Source organism: Armigeres subalbatus, chromosome 1, assembly GCF_024139115.2.
Source record: "Armigeres subalbatus isolate Guangzhou_Male chromosome 1, GZ_Asu_2, whole genome shotgun sequence".
Classification (NCBI taxonomy): domain Eukaryota; kingdom Metazoa; phylum Arthropoda; class Insecta; order Diptera; family Culicidae; genus Armigeres; species Armigeres subalbatus.
In genome coordinates this window covers 150591760-150610473 of record NC_085139.1, presented here as the reverse complement: position 1 = coordinate 150610473, position 18714 = coordinate 150591760, and the positions used below count along the sequence as shown (strand labels likewise).

The 18714-nt window shown below is 38.6% G+C and overlaps 2 protein-coding genes across 3 annotated transcripts in view; both read right to left on the bottom strand.

The window, feature by feature from the left end:
- Positions 1-9725, bottom strand: part of LOC134205259 (transmembrane protein 120 homolog) — a 32573-nt gene extending 22848 nt beyond the window's left edge. Inside the window, exons 1-2 of the mRNA XM_062680352.1 lie at positions 9476-9725; positions 8792-8910 (exon numbers count right to left, since the gene is read on the bottom strand). Coding sequence (XP_062536336.1) covers positions 8792-8910; positions 9476-9544 — 188 coding nt within the window. The 5' untranslated portion in view covers positions 9545-9725. The remainder of the gene's footprint in view (positions 1-8791; positions 8911-9475) is intronic.
- A 2838-nt stretch (positions 9726-12563) lies between these two features.
- Positions 12564-18221, bottom strand: LOC134205265 (uncharacterized). 2 transcript variants are annotated; one of them, XR_009978104.1, is made up of 3 exons: positions 17696-18221; positions 17122-17324; positions 12564-13205 (listed from the first exon to the last, which is right to left on the bottom strand). XR_009978104.1 is itself a non-coding variant. In XM_062680360.1 (2 exons), exons 1-2 carry the CDS (start codon positions 16587-16589, stop codon positions 13147-13149), a joined length of 522 nt encoding a protein of 173 aa, XP_062536344.1. In that variant the 5' UTR covers positions 16590-16780; the 3' UTR covers positions 12564-13146. The 2 variants fall into 2 exon arrangements, 1 of the variants encoding a protein (XP_062536344.1); XM_062680360.1 differs by lacking the exons at positions 17122-17324; positions 17696-18221 and adding an exon at positions 16127-16780.
- Positions 18222-18714: the final 493 nt, after the last annotated feature.

Genomic DNA, 18714 nt, shown 5'->3' with positions numbered 1-18714 from the left:
CGAGTCTAACAGCAGGCATGAAGAATGTTTTTATAGAAGTCGATTTGAAAGCGAGCGGAGGGCAATATTTGTGATGGCACATATCACACGACCTTCCTTCTGCCAAGCTCCCGTATGAAGGGGGAGGGAAGAATATCAGTGTGGAAGCTGATATATCTCCACTGGCCAGTCCAGTCCAGTCAGACGAGGCGAGAAAAGTGCTTTTAAAAACGCGAAATCTAACGTGTGCCGCTCGCAAAAGTTGGTCGAGAATCGTATGGCTGCAATTTGTGTGAAGGAAGAACCGAGTGAGACTGAACCAAACTCCGAAATTATTGCGAAAGTGAGAGCGGAGTATTCGCGCAGTGATAAATGGCCATGCAGGTACTGTGGACGTAAAGACCATTAGTCGGTGACCGCGACAGTTGTCCGGCGAAGAACGCGAAGTGTCGGATCTGTGGAAAACTGAACCATTTCGCGAAAGTGTGCCGTTCGAGGAGGAATGAAGAAGAAGAGAATGGCCAGAGGGTGGTTCGTTCCAGACAAAACCGTACGGCAAGAGTGAGAACGATAGATGATCAGGGCGAAAGTAGTGAGGATTCCGAGTATATTGCGGTTGTAGAGAATGTGAACGTGGTAGAGAAGAAGATCACCACGGAAGTGAAATTTGCCTACGAAAAAGCCGATCCTAAGGCAATTAAGTGTCAGGTAGACACAGGCGCATTGTGATTTCGGCATCAGCTTCATAAATTGGTGGGCAGAGCAGTCGACTTGGAAGCCAGTGTAACCAAACTCAAAGGTTTTGGAGGAAATATGATTCCGTCGATTGGGGTCGTAGTGCTCCGACACCAAAGCAGTGGAAAAAAGTTTAAAGTGGCGTTTCAAGTGGTCGAACTTCCAAAGGGAGTGTTGCAGATAGGCTTCAAAACATGCGTAGCTCTGGGGATTATTAGTGTGCACGACGTACACTAAATGATCTGGAAGGAAGAGGAATCAGGGTGGCCACTGAAACTCGATTTTCAAATTCCCGTTTTTTTCCCGCTTTTCCCGGTATTTTTTGTCAAATTTTCCCGGTTTTAATTTAACTTTAAAAAAATCAAGGTAAGAGTTTTTATACCTTTTATACTTAAATTATTAATTAACTAATTTGAACAAAGATTTAACCCGAAGACAATCTTCGTTTCCGACCAAAATAATGATTCAGTTTTCTAAAAAAGATTTATACATATTTTAGGCAATCAAAACATTCGTAATTTATTCAATTTTACTTTTTTAATTTCTAGAATTAATGTCTAGAAGTAAATCTTGGATTTTTTTTTATTGAAATGTTCTAAGCTATGGAACCTATTCATTATTTCCCGTGTAACAAATTAGAAAACTATCTTAGAGTATCTTTTTCACCATCATAACCTTCTATTATATTAGGTTAGTTGTGGAAAAATATACTAAACTATGATGAGTTCGGTGGTCTAGTGACTACCGCTTCGCCTTATAAGCAGGAGGTCGTAGGTTCAATTCCAGACTCGTCCCTTTCCTAATTTGTATTTCTATCTTAATTCTTTCTGTGTTTTATGTTCTACCAAAACGATTTCTACTGTTAACAATTTCTACACATTAACAATTCCAAAACCTCCCGTGGCAACTATGAGAGGTCATAGAGATCTCTGCATCTTTCTTAAGTAGGTGTCCAACTAGCCATCCTTCCCCCTCCTCATCATTCACAAGGACGTGGCTAGGACAGATCTCTTCTATTGGAGAGTGTATTGCTTTCATCTAAGAGATGATGATTAGTCCCAAATCAATATCTGTGGTAATGGATGAAAGTAATGCTACTCTCATACAAAAGTCTTGGATTGTATCACCTACGAATTTGTGCGAATTGCTCAATGCTAATGCTAGTTGTGAAAAAATACTAAGCTAAAGATATTTTACTCTTTAGAATATTACAGACATATTCACGAAGTATTAAAAAATTACCATTTTCAATGATTTGTAGAATTTTCAAATATAATTACAAACAACTCTTGAACATGTGTTAACATATATACTATTTACCATATTCATTTTTTTCGAATTCTGTGCAATTGGAAAATACATACAAATAACAGAAGTACATACAAAGGCAAACTTAGACATTAAAAGAATAACTTAAAGATGAAAACATTCATTTGAAAAAACGAATATTTCGATATTCGATTCTATGCTTTTATGTTGGTAGTGCGCACCACAATGTCTTATAATATTTATGAAATATGGTAAATTACTCATATTTTTGCCCAAGTTTTTGTTTAACAGATTTAATCAATCACAAATCGTTTAGGTTCTATACTAAAGGATATCCCTCAACCCCATAACTGAAGATATCCTACAACAAATGTACGCATACGCACAAAATATCGCAAGTCAGTCAAAAAGCCGATTACTCGAAATGGGAATCAAAATGTAGAGGCAAATGGATCTGGAAAAAACTACTTATTTTGTTTATACCTCACACATTATGTACTAAAATCAAATAACTCAGTTAGAATGCGATTGAAAAATAAAAATTAAAGGGTAAATCTTTCCATTTATATCAACTTTATTGAAAACTTTGAAGAATTTTGAATGTAAGTTGTCAAAAATTTATTTTTTCCCGGTTCATGTTCTGAATTCCCGGTTTTTCCCGCTTTTTTCCCGGTGACTTCAATTTCCCGTCTTTTTCCCGCGTTTACCGTTTTTCCCGGTTCGGTGGCCACCCTGGGAATTATAGGAAAAATGGGGCAAACAACTGAATGGACAAGCAACATAGTGATTGTAGTGAGGAAAGAAAAAGTGCGAATTTGTGGAACTAAATCAAGCGATCAAACGGCCGAGATTCCAGATGACGACGCTAGAAGAGATCTTGCCTGATCTGCACGACGTAAAGGTGTTCTCGACTTTCGATGTCCGCAACGGTTTCTGGCACGTCGAATTGAATGACCGAAGCAGCAAGCTGACGGCGTTCTGGACTCCGTTTGGCCGATACGTCTGGAAGAGGCTGCCGTTCGGACTATCCTGCTCGCCGGAAATTTTTCAGCAAAAGCTATGCCAAGCACTCCAAGGATTGGAAGGAATTGAAATTCTCGCAGATGATATACTGTGCGTCGGCAGAGGAAAGACCGAACAGGAAGCGATGGTGAATCACAACCAGTGTTTAACCGCTCTGCTAGAACGCTGCAAGCAGACGGGAATAAAACTGAACCGGACGAAGATGCGGTTGAACCGATCCGAAGTCCAGTTCTTCGGTCACGTGCTTTCGAAGGATGGTTTGAAACCAGATCCAGGTAAGACTAGCGCGATAAGTAAAATACCTCAACCTAGCAACGCAGCGGAGCTGCAACGATTTTTGGGCCTTGCAAACTACATGTCGAAGTTTATTCCGAAACTTTCGGAGATGAGCGTGGAACTCCGAGATGCATTGGCGGAAGATGCGTGGTCTTGGGGAAAACGTCGCAGGGAAACGTTCGTGGCTTTAAAAAACCAAATTGCGCAGATAACATCTCTCAAATATTACAACCCTAGGATCCAGACAACGATCCAATGTGACGCAAGCAGCTACGCTGTAGGAGCTGTTTTCATGCAGCAGGGACAACCGATACTGTTCGCCTCACGCATGCTGACGAAAACTGAGCATAATTATGCGCAGATAGAAAAAGAAACTCTGGCAATTTTGTTCGCATGCAAAAGGTTTGATCAATATATTTTTGGAAGTCGGCACGTGATCGTAGAGACCGACCATCAGCCATTATTGGCAATCTTCAAGAAGCCGATAGCGTCAGCACCGAAGCAAATCCAAAGGATGGCTTTGAGTCTCCAACGGTATAACCTGGATGTGAAATTTGTGAAGGGAAGTAAGTTGTTTCTGGCCGATACTCTCTCTAGGGACGTGAACATGGTGCAATCAGCGGATGACGAAGAAATGGACGCCTTGTGGAAAGCGGTTGAAGAGGTCAACACACTGCAGAATCTCGAGATACAGGATAATTTGTTGAAACACATCAAGAAGGAAACGGAACAGGACGAAATTTGCACAACGCTGAAGTGCTACATAATGAATGGATGGCCAAAGGACAGGAATTCGGTAACGGAGGGCGCGAAACCGTACTATCCGTTCCACAGCGAGCTGGTGATGCAAGATGGGATAATTCTGCGAGGGGAACGAATTGTGGTTCCTGCGAAAAGTCGAATGAAAGCGTTAGATCTACTACACTACAGTCATCAGGGCGAACAGGGTACACTTCGAAAAGCGCGAACGGTGGTGTACTGGCCCAACATGAACGACCACATCCGGAACTACGTCAAGAAGTGTGAGGCGTGTAACAAATTCAAACCTTGTCAAGCCAATGAGCCAATGCAGAGTATACGAATACCGTGTTTTCCTTATGCCATAGTGTCGATGGACCTGGCAGAAATTTCGATAGTGGCGAAGAAGTACATTCTGTTGATCACCGTCAATCACTTCTCGAATTTTTTCGACGTCGACGTAATCACCAATCAAACGACGAAGTCGCTGACTGATTGTTCGAAGCGCAATTTTAGCCGTTTCGGAATTCCCCGCCTAGTGATCACGGATTCGGCTAAACAGTTCACTAGCGAAGAGTGGATGAAATTCATGAGGGAGTACGGCATCCTGCATTCAACCAGTGCTACATACCACCACGAAGCAAACGTGAAGGCGGAATCAGCGGTCAAGATTGGAAAGAACGTGATAAAGAAGGCTCTAGAAGAAGGAAAGGATACAGGGGTTAGACAAAAAGGTTGAGATAGGTAAAATTATGTCGAAATTCAAATCATCATAACTTTGCGTAGAATGATCCGATTTTGATAAAATCAGGACCATCAGAACCGGACGCTTTTCTAGTATATTGCCCTCCTGCAAAACCTAGGATTGGCCCTTGGTCACCGAAGATGTTCCGGGTTTTCCGAAGGTATGTTCAAGATGCATTTTTTCCACTGCTTGTCATTTTATGTGACGTTTACTTTCATCATGTTTTATGCTTTCTCCAAAAATTAGAACTAATATGCCGGCCAATGGTGGCTGTAGATAGAGAATCCATCAAAACTACGCAGAGATATAGCCATTTCCGTAAAAACGGTTCCGGGAACATAATGAAATGATAACAGATCGAAATAATGCAAAAATGGGTATCTATCTTCATGGCTTTGCGAGACGATGATTACAGAAACATTTCCAGAATGATAGTGTCCACTGCCACCCTTATAGCAGGTTCCAAAGGCTTTCCAGGAGGGGCCGGTTTTGGCATCGTCTGGAACTATGCGCATATGGGTGTCAAAATTCATGTTTTCCCAAACCGATGAATATAGGATCCTTATCAAAGATACATTATGGTAACTGTAAGACTCTCTGGCCAATTTGTAACAGGTTCCAGGTGTTCTGCGAAAGTGACATTTGTTCAGGGTGTATGGCCAACCCCGTACTGATTTTACGAAAATGGCCATATCTTTGCGTATACCAAACGAATTTTCGATCTGCAGCCAGCATTGGTCAGGACATTAGTTCTAGTTTCCAGGGAGAGTGTAAAACATGATGGCAGTAAACGTTCGATAAAACGACAAGCAGAAGAAAAAATGCATTTTTAATATATCCATGGAAAACCCGGAACATCTCCGGTGGCCAAGGTTTTGCATGGGGACAGTATACTAGAAGAGTTTCCGCGTCCGAAGGTCCCGGTTTCATTGAAATCGGATCATTTTACGCAAAGTTATGCTAATTTGAACTTCGACAAAATTTTGCCTATCTCAACCTTTTTGTCTAACCCCTGTATATGGCTAGCATTGCTGGAATGGCGTAACACTCCGCAGTCCGACGGGTACTCTCCAACGCAGAAGCTTATGGGCAGGAAAACCAGAGGGATTTTTCCAGTTCCGCAACACCAACTGCAAATAATGCCGGTGGATTCAAATCGAGTAAGAGATGCCATAGAAACAAGAAAGGTGAAGTCTAAGTTCCATCACGACCGTGAAGTGCAGGAGCTGCCTAAACTACAACTAGGACAGGAAGTGTACGTACAGCTGAAACCAGAGTACTACGGAATGGACCAGAGGCAGGGTAGCTGAAGTTCTTAACGATCGGGATTACCGAGTGCAAGTAGGAGAAACGACGTATCGTAGAAACAGAAAATATCTGCGGGATGCGAACACGTCTGCATTCTGTGGATACCAGAACACTGCAGAATCGCACAACAACAATGAAGATCGCCAGGACGAAACATCCGCAGACAGCTTCCTCAGTGCGGCCAGTCGAAGAGATCAACAGGTACAAACACCAGGAGCCAATAAGTCGTCTTCAATCAAGTTCGAACCATCAGGAGAAGGCCACAGCACTCCTTTCGGGCATATAAGTGCTGTATCCATCATCAGAGGCCGATCAACATCGCTCATCAACAGTGCGCCCAGATACCCCCGGTCGTCCGAAGCGCACTACCCGACGTCCGCTGTGGCAGGGCGATTACGAGTTGGAGGTCTTAGCAGTATGGTGAGAGCTATCTTGAAGCAAAGGAAGGTGTTATGATATTGATTTTACCCTAAATTGATTATTTTGAATTTACCTTGTATACCTATATAAATGAATAAATCTGGCATCATTGCCATTCCTTGGATGTACACTAACCATCAAAACAACCGTTTTCAACGTAATAAATATACAAATACTAAAACTTTGAAAATAGCCTATTTTGGAAGGATACTAGTGTTGAATGTTAAGGAAAGAGGGATCGATTTTGTTTGCTTTGCAGATCAATGTTTTCATAACTAATCCAGGGTTGATGATTTTTATGATATGTACAACTAGGTACGAAAAGATTAATATGTTTCATTTTGTAGATTAAGAATCATATGAATCCCTAATAATGTAAGTAGCACAACCCATATTTATTTTTATTTCACTTTTTTTTAAATTGTTCACTAATTCTTTTATTTTTGTGAATATAGACATTCGTAGGGGTGATCGGGGCCACCTAAGGAAATCGTTCCGAAAAGTGAAAATCTAAAAAAAACAGCATTCAAATGTAGTTGACTTATACTAGAAAATGTTACCTTTCATATTACGTCGTTGCGTTTGGAAATTGTTGGAATGCACTTGTGTACCCGACTATACGGGGCAATATGAGCCACCCATCCAAAACGTTTATTTAGGCGAAAAAAGTATCGTAATATGGAAGAATATGATATTTCTATAACAGTATGGAGTATTCCATACCAAATAAAATTAATAAACCGCACAACAGCAGACTGAACCGATTTGCCACTCTTCACCGTTTGAACAGCCACATTTCAATTAGTCAATGGCGATTTTTTATGTTTCGATCGCAGTAAAGCGCTGTTGTAATTTTTCCGTAATGAATCTTTCATATATGATAATATTCTTGTATTTGACTACTGAAATTTGAACTTGTTCGCATTTTAAGGCCTGATATTTTGCTCTGTGCAGGTATGCCCATATTGCCCCATAGAGACTGATTTCGGAAAAAAAAAGTTTTGTGATAAATTCAAATTTGTATCAATGTATCAACAAACATGTGTGCACAATATCCAATTTTAATATATCTTTTGATTTTGGTGTATTTTTGATTTGTATTTTAATCAGTTGTGTGTCAAAACTTTATTTATAAACTTAAAATCTTATAATAATTTTGCCTATGCAGCGAAAATTTACATTTTCAAGTGTATTTTCATGTTTGAATTGAATTTTAATGCGGTTTTCACGTTGAGGCCTATGTGGAGCATCCTCTTAAAGATCATATAACTTTTACATGATAAAACTTGTCAATGTGCTCAAAATTAGGGTTGCTCATATTGCCCCGTATGTTCATATTGCCCCTACTGCCCCTATTCCAAGCTGACTCTGATAGTGAAATCCATAAAACTAATTTTAAGTAATACTGGATTACATTTTGTTTCATCAAGGATCATTGCGTTCATTTTTTGTAAAATACAGTATGAACCCGATTTTGTCTACTCCCGATTTTATCACGTTTGTGACCCGATTTTATCACGCTTTATTCGATTCGATTTTGTCACCGCAAACAAATTTGAAAATTTCTGTTTTTTTTTAATTTTTGTAAATTATATCGCAAACAACAATGACTTTAATGAAATTCACCGCCTGTGGTTTAAATGACTTCTGAGTAACCTGTGAAAAATTCTGTAAGTATTTTCACCAAGAAATAACGGGTTCTAAGGCATAAACTTATTCATATTCCAAGCTCTATCTGGTAAAAAGGGCGAATGTCGCAAGAGCGACTTCCCTTCTTTTGAATAAAAGTGACAAGCAGAGGATTTCTTTTCAGTGTATCACCTTTTTTGCTTTGTTTTCTATCGTTATGAGGTGATAAACGACGAATAAATCTGCTGCTTGTCGCTTTTATTTTAAAGAGGAGAAGTAGACAAAGAGAATCCTCTCTTGCGACATTCGCCTTTTTTCCAGCACATGAATTAAAAAATCGAAAAAAAAATTTCTTATTTTGTCACATGCCCTATTTTATAAAACCAAAAATAAGTGCAAAATTGACAGAAAAAAATGCGTTAACTATTATTTTATGGCTATTATTTCACAAATTTGAATTCATGATTTCTAGTGTTTACCTCTATAGACTGGCAAGTGCTTAGAGGTCACAATCTCGAATGAACGAAGAGCCAATTATCTTATCAGCGAGCGTATGGTGCGACTAATACCGAAATGATTGAACGTGTATGAATTTCGTAACAGGTAACGACGGCAGAATTTAATCAGAGGATCAGAGTGGCGATAAATTACCGAATTCGGACTACTTACAGCTTTATGTTTTTTGAAATTTGCTGCATCCGATAACGCTGATGTTTGATTTGCTTCGTACATTGCTCCTGCAGTTGTTCTAGATTTTCCAATAAGTCCAAGTATGTTGAATTTGTTGTCTGAAACAGTTATAAATGCATGGTACCATGTTAATTATTCCAACTAAAACCTAACATATCAGTATATTCTATTAATAACTTAACTTAAACTTCACTAACTTAATTTTAATTTATTGCTGGAATTCTTGCCTCAAATTGTACACATTTTAATCCCTGTAGCTAACGCAAAATTTTCATTTTGGAGCTTGAGTAAAATTAAATAATTAGCAGAGATAAAGCCATGTTTTTAAAAAACTATTGCTAAAAGTATAATTGCCATAACAGGATATCGTGTTGTTTCAAATGTTTTATTTTAGTAGTTTTTCAAACGCTTCCTTGACCCGATAATGAGAAATCCGGCTATCGTTCTCAATAAAAATTACAATTACAATACAAGAACATTACATTTTCTATTGCTATTCAGGCAGAGCATATGTTTAGATTAGGCAAACGAATTGAGCAAGTCTTGTAAGGGAATTGAACACCCTTTCATGTAGATTGAAATTGAGCTTTCCTGATCTAAACGCTATAGCATAAAACGGCTTACTTTCAAGTTTTGAACCACTGTGTTATACATCTAGCTTACCTCGAGATTTTTGCACTCGTTTGACAATTCGGTCCACTCTTTCGCGTACTCGTCCAGGTTTACTTCCATGATGACCTGATAAATCTAATTACGTGCTTTTCATCGATGTCAATATGTTATAGCAATATTTTTAAATGAATTCACATCAACATGATTTTATTCCACACAACACCGTACCACGCACCGTACTCTGCCTATCGTACCTATTTGATGAATGAGAATGAATAAAAATTTGAAGGTTCAAAGGTACGAAACTTCGATGCTGTTTTCGGCTTTAGGTGAGAAAAGGCCAGGTAGCTATTTCTAACCAATTTACTGCGCATGCAGAACAGAGATAGGTGATGCAAATGACATGCATTCCTTTTCGCACACACTATTTCAAGTTTGTTTTCAACCACGAGCCGCTGTACGGGGAATCAAATAGGATTATTTTCAACCCCAACCGTGCGTTCGTGTTTGTGACTTCGTGAAACATTTCGGCGGACCCAACACGCTTAAATGAAATATCTCAAATATTAAGTTCAACATACTTACACCGTTAAAGTAAGTACCTTATTTTATGGTTCTTTTTTTCCTTAGTTGATACTTTTTGTTGATACTATAGCCAGTGTTGCAAAAACCTCAAAACTCGTGGACTATATTATATTTATCTTATTTTACTTATTTGTTTTATTTGTCGTATTTATCTTATCAGTCTTATTTGTCTTATTTGTTTTATTTGTCTTACTAGTCTCATTTGTCTTATTTGTCTTTTTTTATCTTATTTGCCTATTTGTCTCATTTGTCTTAGGGAAGATCCAATAATTCCGTAACGCTAAAATTTGCCATTTTTAACCCCCTCTCTTCCCTATGTCACACTTTCTGTATAAATCATTTAATTATTTTGTATGGATTGTCAAACTTCAGGCAACCACCTCCCCTCTCTAAGCGTTGCGTAATTTATGGATGCTCCCTTATTTGTCTTATTTGTCCACGAGCCAGTGGTCACGATTTCACACTTAAGATCCATTCTGCGTGGCTCTTTAGGGATCGTTCAAAAATTACAACCATCGCTTTTCGGCATTTTCATCCCCCAAAAGGGGGTACTCTTGTCACAATCTGTGGCAAATAATTGACCTCCCTCCCTCCCCCTGTACGTACACTGAAAACCAAAACTACCCAAAAGTGGGTTGTTTGCACTCAAAACCGTGGTTTGGGCCAATAACCCAAATTTGAGTAAAATGACTTTTCTGACTCTAGGTAGTTTGCCTTTAATCCCATGTAAACAATTTACCCAAAGCTGAGTTTAATTTATCCAAAGCGGACCTTGATCAACCCAAAATAGAGAATATTGAATTTACTCAAATTTGGGTTATTGGGCTGAGCAACCTCGGTGAGGTGTTTGCATCTTGCTCTAGTTTTGATAGCAATCATGGGAAAGAAAGGGAAAACTACCCAAATTTGGGTAAATTTTTTCTGCGATATTCTCAATAGTGCGTATATTGAACTCAAAGTTTGGGTTGATTTATCTGTCCGTGTACAATTGTAATTTATATAATGTTTCGTCTACTCCGTACAGCATTTTTACACGAAACTTAGTGAGAATTAACTCCCCTAACAGCAAATTTAAATATTTTTTAGCTACCCGGATAAAAATACAATAGAGATGCAATAAGTTATCATAATAAAAATACAATACATTTTATTGATGAGCATTAAATTCTATTGTTTTTATATCATACCAATTAATGTGCCATATTAATGTTCTAATAGACGTACAATAAAGTCTATTGCCAGTAAAATGTTGAAATAGAATCAAACTGTCACACATTCTAGACCCCCTCACCCCCTAAAAGTTTGGACGTAATTTTTTAACAATCCCCTAATATCTGAATAGATTCGAAGGCTCCTTCAAGTTTCTTAAAAATCCATTTAGGGTAAAGTGACCAATAGTGGACCCCCAACCAATAGTGGACCCTACAGCCATTTTTGCATTATTACAGCACAATTTAAACATTGTGCTATGAAATTCTATCGGGAGAACCTGCCTTACAGTCCTATGATTTGATTACATGAGTTGGAAATGCTTTGAAAAGTCAAATTAGATGATTTTTTACAATTCTATAAAAAATAAACACCAGAGTGTCCATTATAGGAATATTTTGGGGGGTCCATAATAGGGAAGGAGAACGTCCCGAAACGGGACATGAAAATCAAATGAAGTGTCGACTATAGGTAAGCAATTTCCTATTATGGACCCCCAGGGGGTCTACTATAGGGCGAATTCAGTTAGACATTAAAATGTTAATTGCAACGAATAACGTCGTGTATTTGGGTGTTTTATGTATGTATCGCGAAAAGGGGATGCAGAGCTTATTGTTAGATATCAAGCACAGCTAATATGTTGAAAATTTCTAAGCCTTATGACAGGAAGAGCAAAATTTCGCTACTAGGGGGTCCACTATTGGGCATTTTACCCTAGTTTTAGTAAAAAGCTAACTGAATCTACTGAGTAACTAACTACCCGCTAAAAGCTAGGGCTCTAGAGCAGCGGTTCTCAACGTGGGGTACATGTACCCCTGGGTGTACCTTCGCTGGCACCTCGTACAAAAATGCGTAATGGCGAACGTATTACAATTCCATTTCGAAACTTATTGAGAAAGTTTTGATAATTGTGTATTTATAACTTCAAAATTGAATGAATGAAATCTACCTGATCTAAACGAAATGTTGAAAAATATGTTGAGAGTTGAGAATATGCTTTTGAACTAAAATCTAGAATCTAAAGGTTCGAAAGCTTCCGTTTAAAAGGTATATTTCCCATCCGAAAACATCCTAGACCGGACCGAAAATCGAATTTTCAATCTCCGGATTGGCAATCCTACGCCATTGCACGCAAGGCTAATTGGAAACCCCGGTTAGTTCGTTGCAAGAGGAATAGAAGCATACTTCTACGCTTCTCAGAAGCCATCTTCCAAGCAGCTAGAAGGCCTTCTTGCAAGATGTTCAGGAACATTTTTTCAAGACGTTCAGAAGCCTTATTTCAAAGGGCTTGGAGCCTCCTTTCAAGATGTTTGTGATAAGTACTGCAGAGGGAAACTTTCGGGATAACACCTTGAAATAATATCTAAATCGGTTGACGTCCAGAACAGGAATGACACCAGTTCATTACTGTTGGTTTATATTTCAACTCAAATTGCATACATATACATTTGTATATTTATATACTGACGCTACATTAATAGCTTGTCAAATGACATATACATTACACACTAAATAATAATGAAGAAGCAAAAGTGATAATTCAGCACACTGTATGTAATTCATCAGTCTATTTCAGAACGTATCTCATATCGAGACACAACAACTCCTTTACCCTTACGCAAGTTCTTCTCTAACTGTCGCTTTCAATCCGAACGGACAATTATTCACACTTCAAACTCTAATTAAAATACACGAAATCCGGATCGGTCTTGCTCATCCTAGATCGTTTCGAACGCCTTAATTCAATAGGCGTTGTGCTCTCCATCCTTCTCTTCCGCCTCGAGCGAGTTGGCTTCCCAGCATCCGCTCCAGGATCTTCACAACTAATGTCCGGTGTAGGCATCTCAGCTGCCTCGCCGATTTCTCTAGTCATACTACGAGTATTCGTCATAGGGAGCATCAAGTTAGGTCGATCCGGCACGGTCGGTTCAATAAACGGTCGAATTTGTGTGCGATGAGCTGTTGTTCGCACGCTTCCAATTTCCACCTGGAAAACATGTCGAGAAATTGGCGCTATAAATATTGCTTTTAACCATCTGGCTGGGTTATGAGGATTATGGTTTTTATACCATATAGTATCGCCACTCATCAAATTTGCCAGAGGATCATTTTTGTTCACCCGAACTGGGTTTACTAAGGAATCATCATTTGAGTGATCAATTTTATTTGAAATTTTATTTTTTTGGTTCATCTTTGGATTAATTAGGTCAAGAATTGTCTTTGGCTTGTATGATAAAACTTTTTCGGATGGAAATTTCTCATCCTCCGTTAAGCAGGTATTTCTATAATTAAACAAAAATAAATTAATTTGGTCCTCCAAATCTAGTTGCATAACCTCTGGATCAAATAAAACTTTTTAAAACTTCTTTCACTGTCCTAACCAGCCTTTCGGCTTGTCCATTGCTTGCCGGGTTATAGGGTGGACTTTTAAGAACTTCTATGCCTTGTTTTTTCAAAAAATACAAAGAACCAGAATTGAATGGAGGACCTCCATCAGATACTAAACAGTCAGGCAATCCAAAACGCGCGAAAAATGCTACTAATTTCTTAACCACCTTTGGACAATCCGTTCCATTTCTCATCCAATCTACTTCAATCCATTTAGAGAAGCTATCTACTATTAACAAAAATGTATGGCTAGAGAAAAAGAAAAAATCCACGTGTATTCTACTGAAAGGCCTTTTGGCAGGTGTCCATTTAGACGTTATTGTTTTCTTCGGTACTATTGCCATACAACCACATGTTTCACACTGAGCCACAAACTTTTCTATGTCACTATTTATGCCGAACCAGTACACCGTACGTCGTGCTAATTGCTTCATTTTAACAACCCCATTATGATTGGCATGAATTAATTTTAGTATGTCTTTATGCATTTTACGTGGTATAACCACTCGCCCCTGATACATGAGACATTTGTCTACAACTTCCAAATCACGTTGATTGGCAAATACATTCACAAACTGTCTTTCGACTCGCTTTGGCCAGCCATGCTGCATGAAAAACATAATTTTTTTTAGAAATTCATCCTGTTCGGTCTCATTTGCAATTATTATGTAATCAATTGGAAACTCATTTGAGAAATTTATGTTTTTTACATGTTCAATATCGTAACCATTTGGTATCGGTTGGTCCAGGGGAAATCGAGAACAAAAATCCGCGTTCCCCATTTTCCTTGAAGGTCTATAAAATATGTCAAAATCGTAAATTGAACATTCCATAACAAATCGCTGGATCCTAGTCACAAATATAGAATTCTTCCCTTCCTTCCCGAAAATTCCAACTAGGGGCTTATGATCCGTAAAAACTTTAAAATGCTGGCCATAAAGATATTTATGGAATTTTTTTATCGTACATACTAACGCCAGAGCCTCTAAATGAAGAATAGGGTACGATTTTTGAGCAGAATTCAGGGAAAACGACGTAAAGTACACAGGCTTTTCAATTCCATCCACTTCGTGAGCAATAACTCCACCCAGTCCATAGCTCGAAGCATCCGACACTATGACTATTGGTTTCTTCGGGTCATAGAACTCCAAAAAATTTGCTTCCAGCAGGGATTTTTTACCAATCTCAAAAGCCTTGTCACAATTTTCATCCCAATCATACCTAACATTTTTTTTTAACAAGTTGTATAAATAATACAACTTGGAAGAAAGATGAGGAATAAATTTATTATAATAATTTATTAATCCTAAAAAGGATTTCAATTCAGTAGTGTTTTTAGGGGCCTTTGCCTTTTGTATTGTCGAGATTTTATCTGGACATGGAGACAAACCCTTCTCACTTAAAACGTGACCGAGATACTCAAGCTCTGCGACAAAAAATCTGCATTTCTCCCAATTAACTTTAATGTTTGCATCTTTTAACCTTTGTAACACCAATAAAAGCTTTTCTCTACAGTCATTAAAGTTAACACCTGCTATTAACACATCATCTAAATAACAATAAACGTATTTCAAACCATTTAACACCTGATCCATCACCTGTTGAAATATGGATGCACTCGAAGAAGCTCCCTGAGGTAACCTGTTATACATAAAAAGGCCTTTAATCGTATTTATTACCATGAATTTCCTAGACTTTTCACTTAGAGATAGTTGAGTATATGCCCCTTCCAAATCAAGTGAACAGAACATCTTGCACCCTGCCAAGCCAGCAAATAAATCTTGAGCTGTGGGCAAAGGGTACGAATTGGGTATGATCAGTTTATTTATCGACACTTTACAATCTATTACAAGTCGTATGTCATTGTTCCTTTTCATAACAATGACAATTGGAGATGCCCATTCACTAAACTTGACTGGAGTAATTACACCTTCTCGCTCTAAACGATTTAAATATTCAATAACTTTGTCCCGTAAACGATAAGGCACATTATAAGCCTTCTTGAATATGGGTGATTCGTCTTTCAATACGAGCTCTGCTTCATATCCATCAATGGGTGTCGAAAAATCTTTTATAAATACATTTGGAAATCTCTGTTTCACTTCATGTATTGTCGCATATGCATTGTGTTCCGCTAATCCATTTATTGTCAATGAGCCTGAAAAAAAATCTCTCCAGTTCCCAAAAAATACGTCAAGCCAGGTTCTGCCCAGCAATGGAATAAATTCGTTCTCGCAGTTAATAACCAAAAGCTTCAGATTTGCCGATTTCCCTCTAAAAGTAACTGAAACATTTGCTTCCCCCATAATGTCCAACTTATTGCCGTTTACTACCACCAATTGTTTCTTACACTTGCTCAACGATTTATTTACACTCCGTAAATATTGATTTTCCTGATGACCGTGACCGAAGACCCGCAATCTACCTCCATACTTAATTCTTTACCCTGGACCAATAAGTTCACTAAACAAGGATTGTTAATTCTATTGATTGAAGAAACCATCATGCATTTAAATTCACCTGCATCCATGTCGTCGTCCTCACTATCGGATTTATCAGTCTTAAGCCGGTTGAACAGTCCGCTAATGCTGGTGTCTCCATCTTTATCAATGTTGTTATCCGTTTTCCATTCATCCACAAACTGTACAGAATCCCTTTTTAGGTTTTTTAATTTAAAACATTTACGTTTCAAATGCCCTTTCACGCCACAAAAATCGCAAGTTCTGTCTTCACTGAATTCTCTGTTTTTCGGGGACCCTTTGTTCCAGCTTAATTGTTTCTGACGATTATACGGTCGCTGCCATTTTTGTTGCTGGTATCCTAACCGACTCTTTACTGGACCCCTCGAATGACTATGACCTGCTAGCTGATATGCTTCAGCAAGCTTTTTGAATGCTAAACCAGCTGGTCCCTGCTGCCGAAGGGAAGCAATCTGTCCGAAATTGTCACTAGACCCTATCTTTTTTGCATTGCTGGATGCCATTTCCCAAGTAACCACCAGTTTTTCGGCATTCGGCAATGTTAAATTATCCTCACTCAACAGCCTTTGCTGTAACGCTTTATCTTTAACTCCTGCTATTATTCTGTCTAGGATGGCTTTTTGTTTAAAATTTTCAAATGAGCAAAACTCCGCCTGCAGCTTTACAGAAAGAACAAAATCTTCTATTGTTTCATCTGGCTGCTGCACACGGTGGTTAAATTTAAATCTCTGAATCATATCCGATTCAGATTTGTCAAATCTACTTTTCAACTTTTGTATCATTTCGGTATAATCGATATCTTCAAATTTATTATTGGGAAATAGCAATTTAATTTCACTGTACACAGCTGGTCCACACAAAGTGGCGAAATAATCTTTTATCTTCGTCTTTAATTTTATTTAATCGAAAACAGAGGCCAATCGCTCGGCCCATTCATTAAAAGGAGTACCTTTCCTATATGGCTCCATAATGGTTGTCAAAGCCATCACAAAAGCGATTCAAATAAAAATGCGCAAAAATAAGGAGGTAGCTTACCAGATATCTGCCAACTTCAACTCGCACTAGCCAGTTAGCTAGCGAATAGGATGCGGCGGAGATTTGTCCAACCACAGTTTCGTCTATTCACCCGATTTTCACCTGTCGCCTGAGTCCTTATCGCCGATGACCAAAGCTCTCGCCACTGAGCAGAGTGTATGGATGCCAATCAGCGTCAACTTCGGCGTTAACGTACACTGTTCCTATTAACGATACAGAAATAAAAACGTTAATACTTTTCTATTACAATTCTTCAAAAAACAATCGTTTTTGTTTAAAACTTTTTTTTTTTTATAAAGTTCGCTAACTAGCCGCGTAATAAAAAAAATGGCAATTCTTGTACAACAGCTATTGTTACGTTATTGTTACACTACGGCTATTGTTACACCACGGCTATTGTTACACCACGGCTATTGTAACACAACTTATATTGTGTCAAACAGTTTCTATTGTCTCAAGGTCAATTTACATTAGTTTTTTATCATCACTTGTCCGAAAATACTTCTATGGCGGCAACAAGCAACGAAAGATAGTTCGTAGATATGAAAATTAGCTTAACTTCCACTTTACTCACTTTCGCGTTTCAATGGCCACCGACCCCGCCGAACGAAACTTCAACAAATTAGCGGCAGATCAACTTCAATATTAGGCGAGATAATAGGTCCTAAACCACTGCACCCGAAATCAGTTCGATCCGTTCTTTTTTGTTGTTCGATGACCCCGTATATACGCCGTAGTTATGCAGATTATCCTCCGGGCCACCGCACCAAAATCACCACTAACCAAAGTTGCTCAGCGTTCGTCAATAAGCACGTTTCAATAACTTTTTACCTCGTCGCCACTTGATAAGTACTGCAGAGGGAAACTTTCGGGATAACACCTTGAAATAATATCTAAATCGGTTGACGTCCAGAACAGGAATGACACCAGTTCATTACTGTTGGTTTATATTTCAACTCAAATTGCATACATATACATTTGTATATTTATATACTGACGCTACATTAATAGCTTGTCAAATGACATATACATTACACACTAAATAATAATGAAGAAGCAAAAGTGATAATTCAGCACACTGTATGTAATTCATCAGTCTATTTCAGAACGTATCTCATATCGAGACACAACAGTTTGGAAATCTCCTTTCGAGAGGTTTGGAAGCCTCCTTTCTAGATGGCCTGCTAGCGTCCTTTCAATAGGCCCGGAAGCCTCGTTTTAAGAGGCACGGAAGCCTTCTTTCAAAAATCTCAGAAGGTTCCTTTCAAGAGGCTCGGAAGGTTCTTTTCAAAAGGCTCGTAAGCCTACTTTTAAGAGACACGGAAGCCTCCTTTTAAGAGGGTCGGGAGCCTTCATTCGAAAAATTCGGAAAGCTCTTTTCAAGAGGCTCGGAAGCCTATCTTCAAAAAGCTTGGAAGCATACTTTCAAGAGGCTCAGAAGAGTCATTTCAAGATGCAAAGGATGCCTCCTCTTGAGTGACTCGAAAGCCGCCATTCAAGAGACTTGAAAACCTCTCTACAAGACGCTCAGAATCCTCTTATCAAGAGCATCGCCAGGAGCCGCAGGATATGGAGTTGGGAGCGGCCATGATG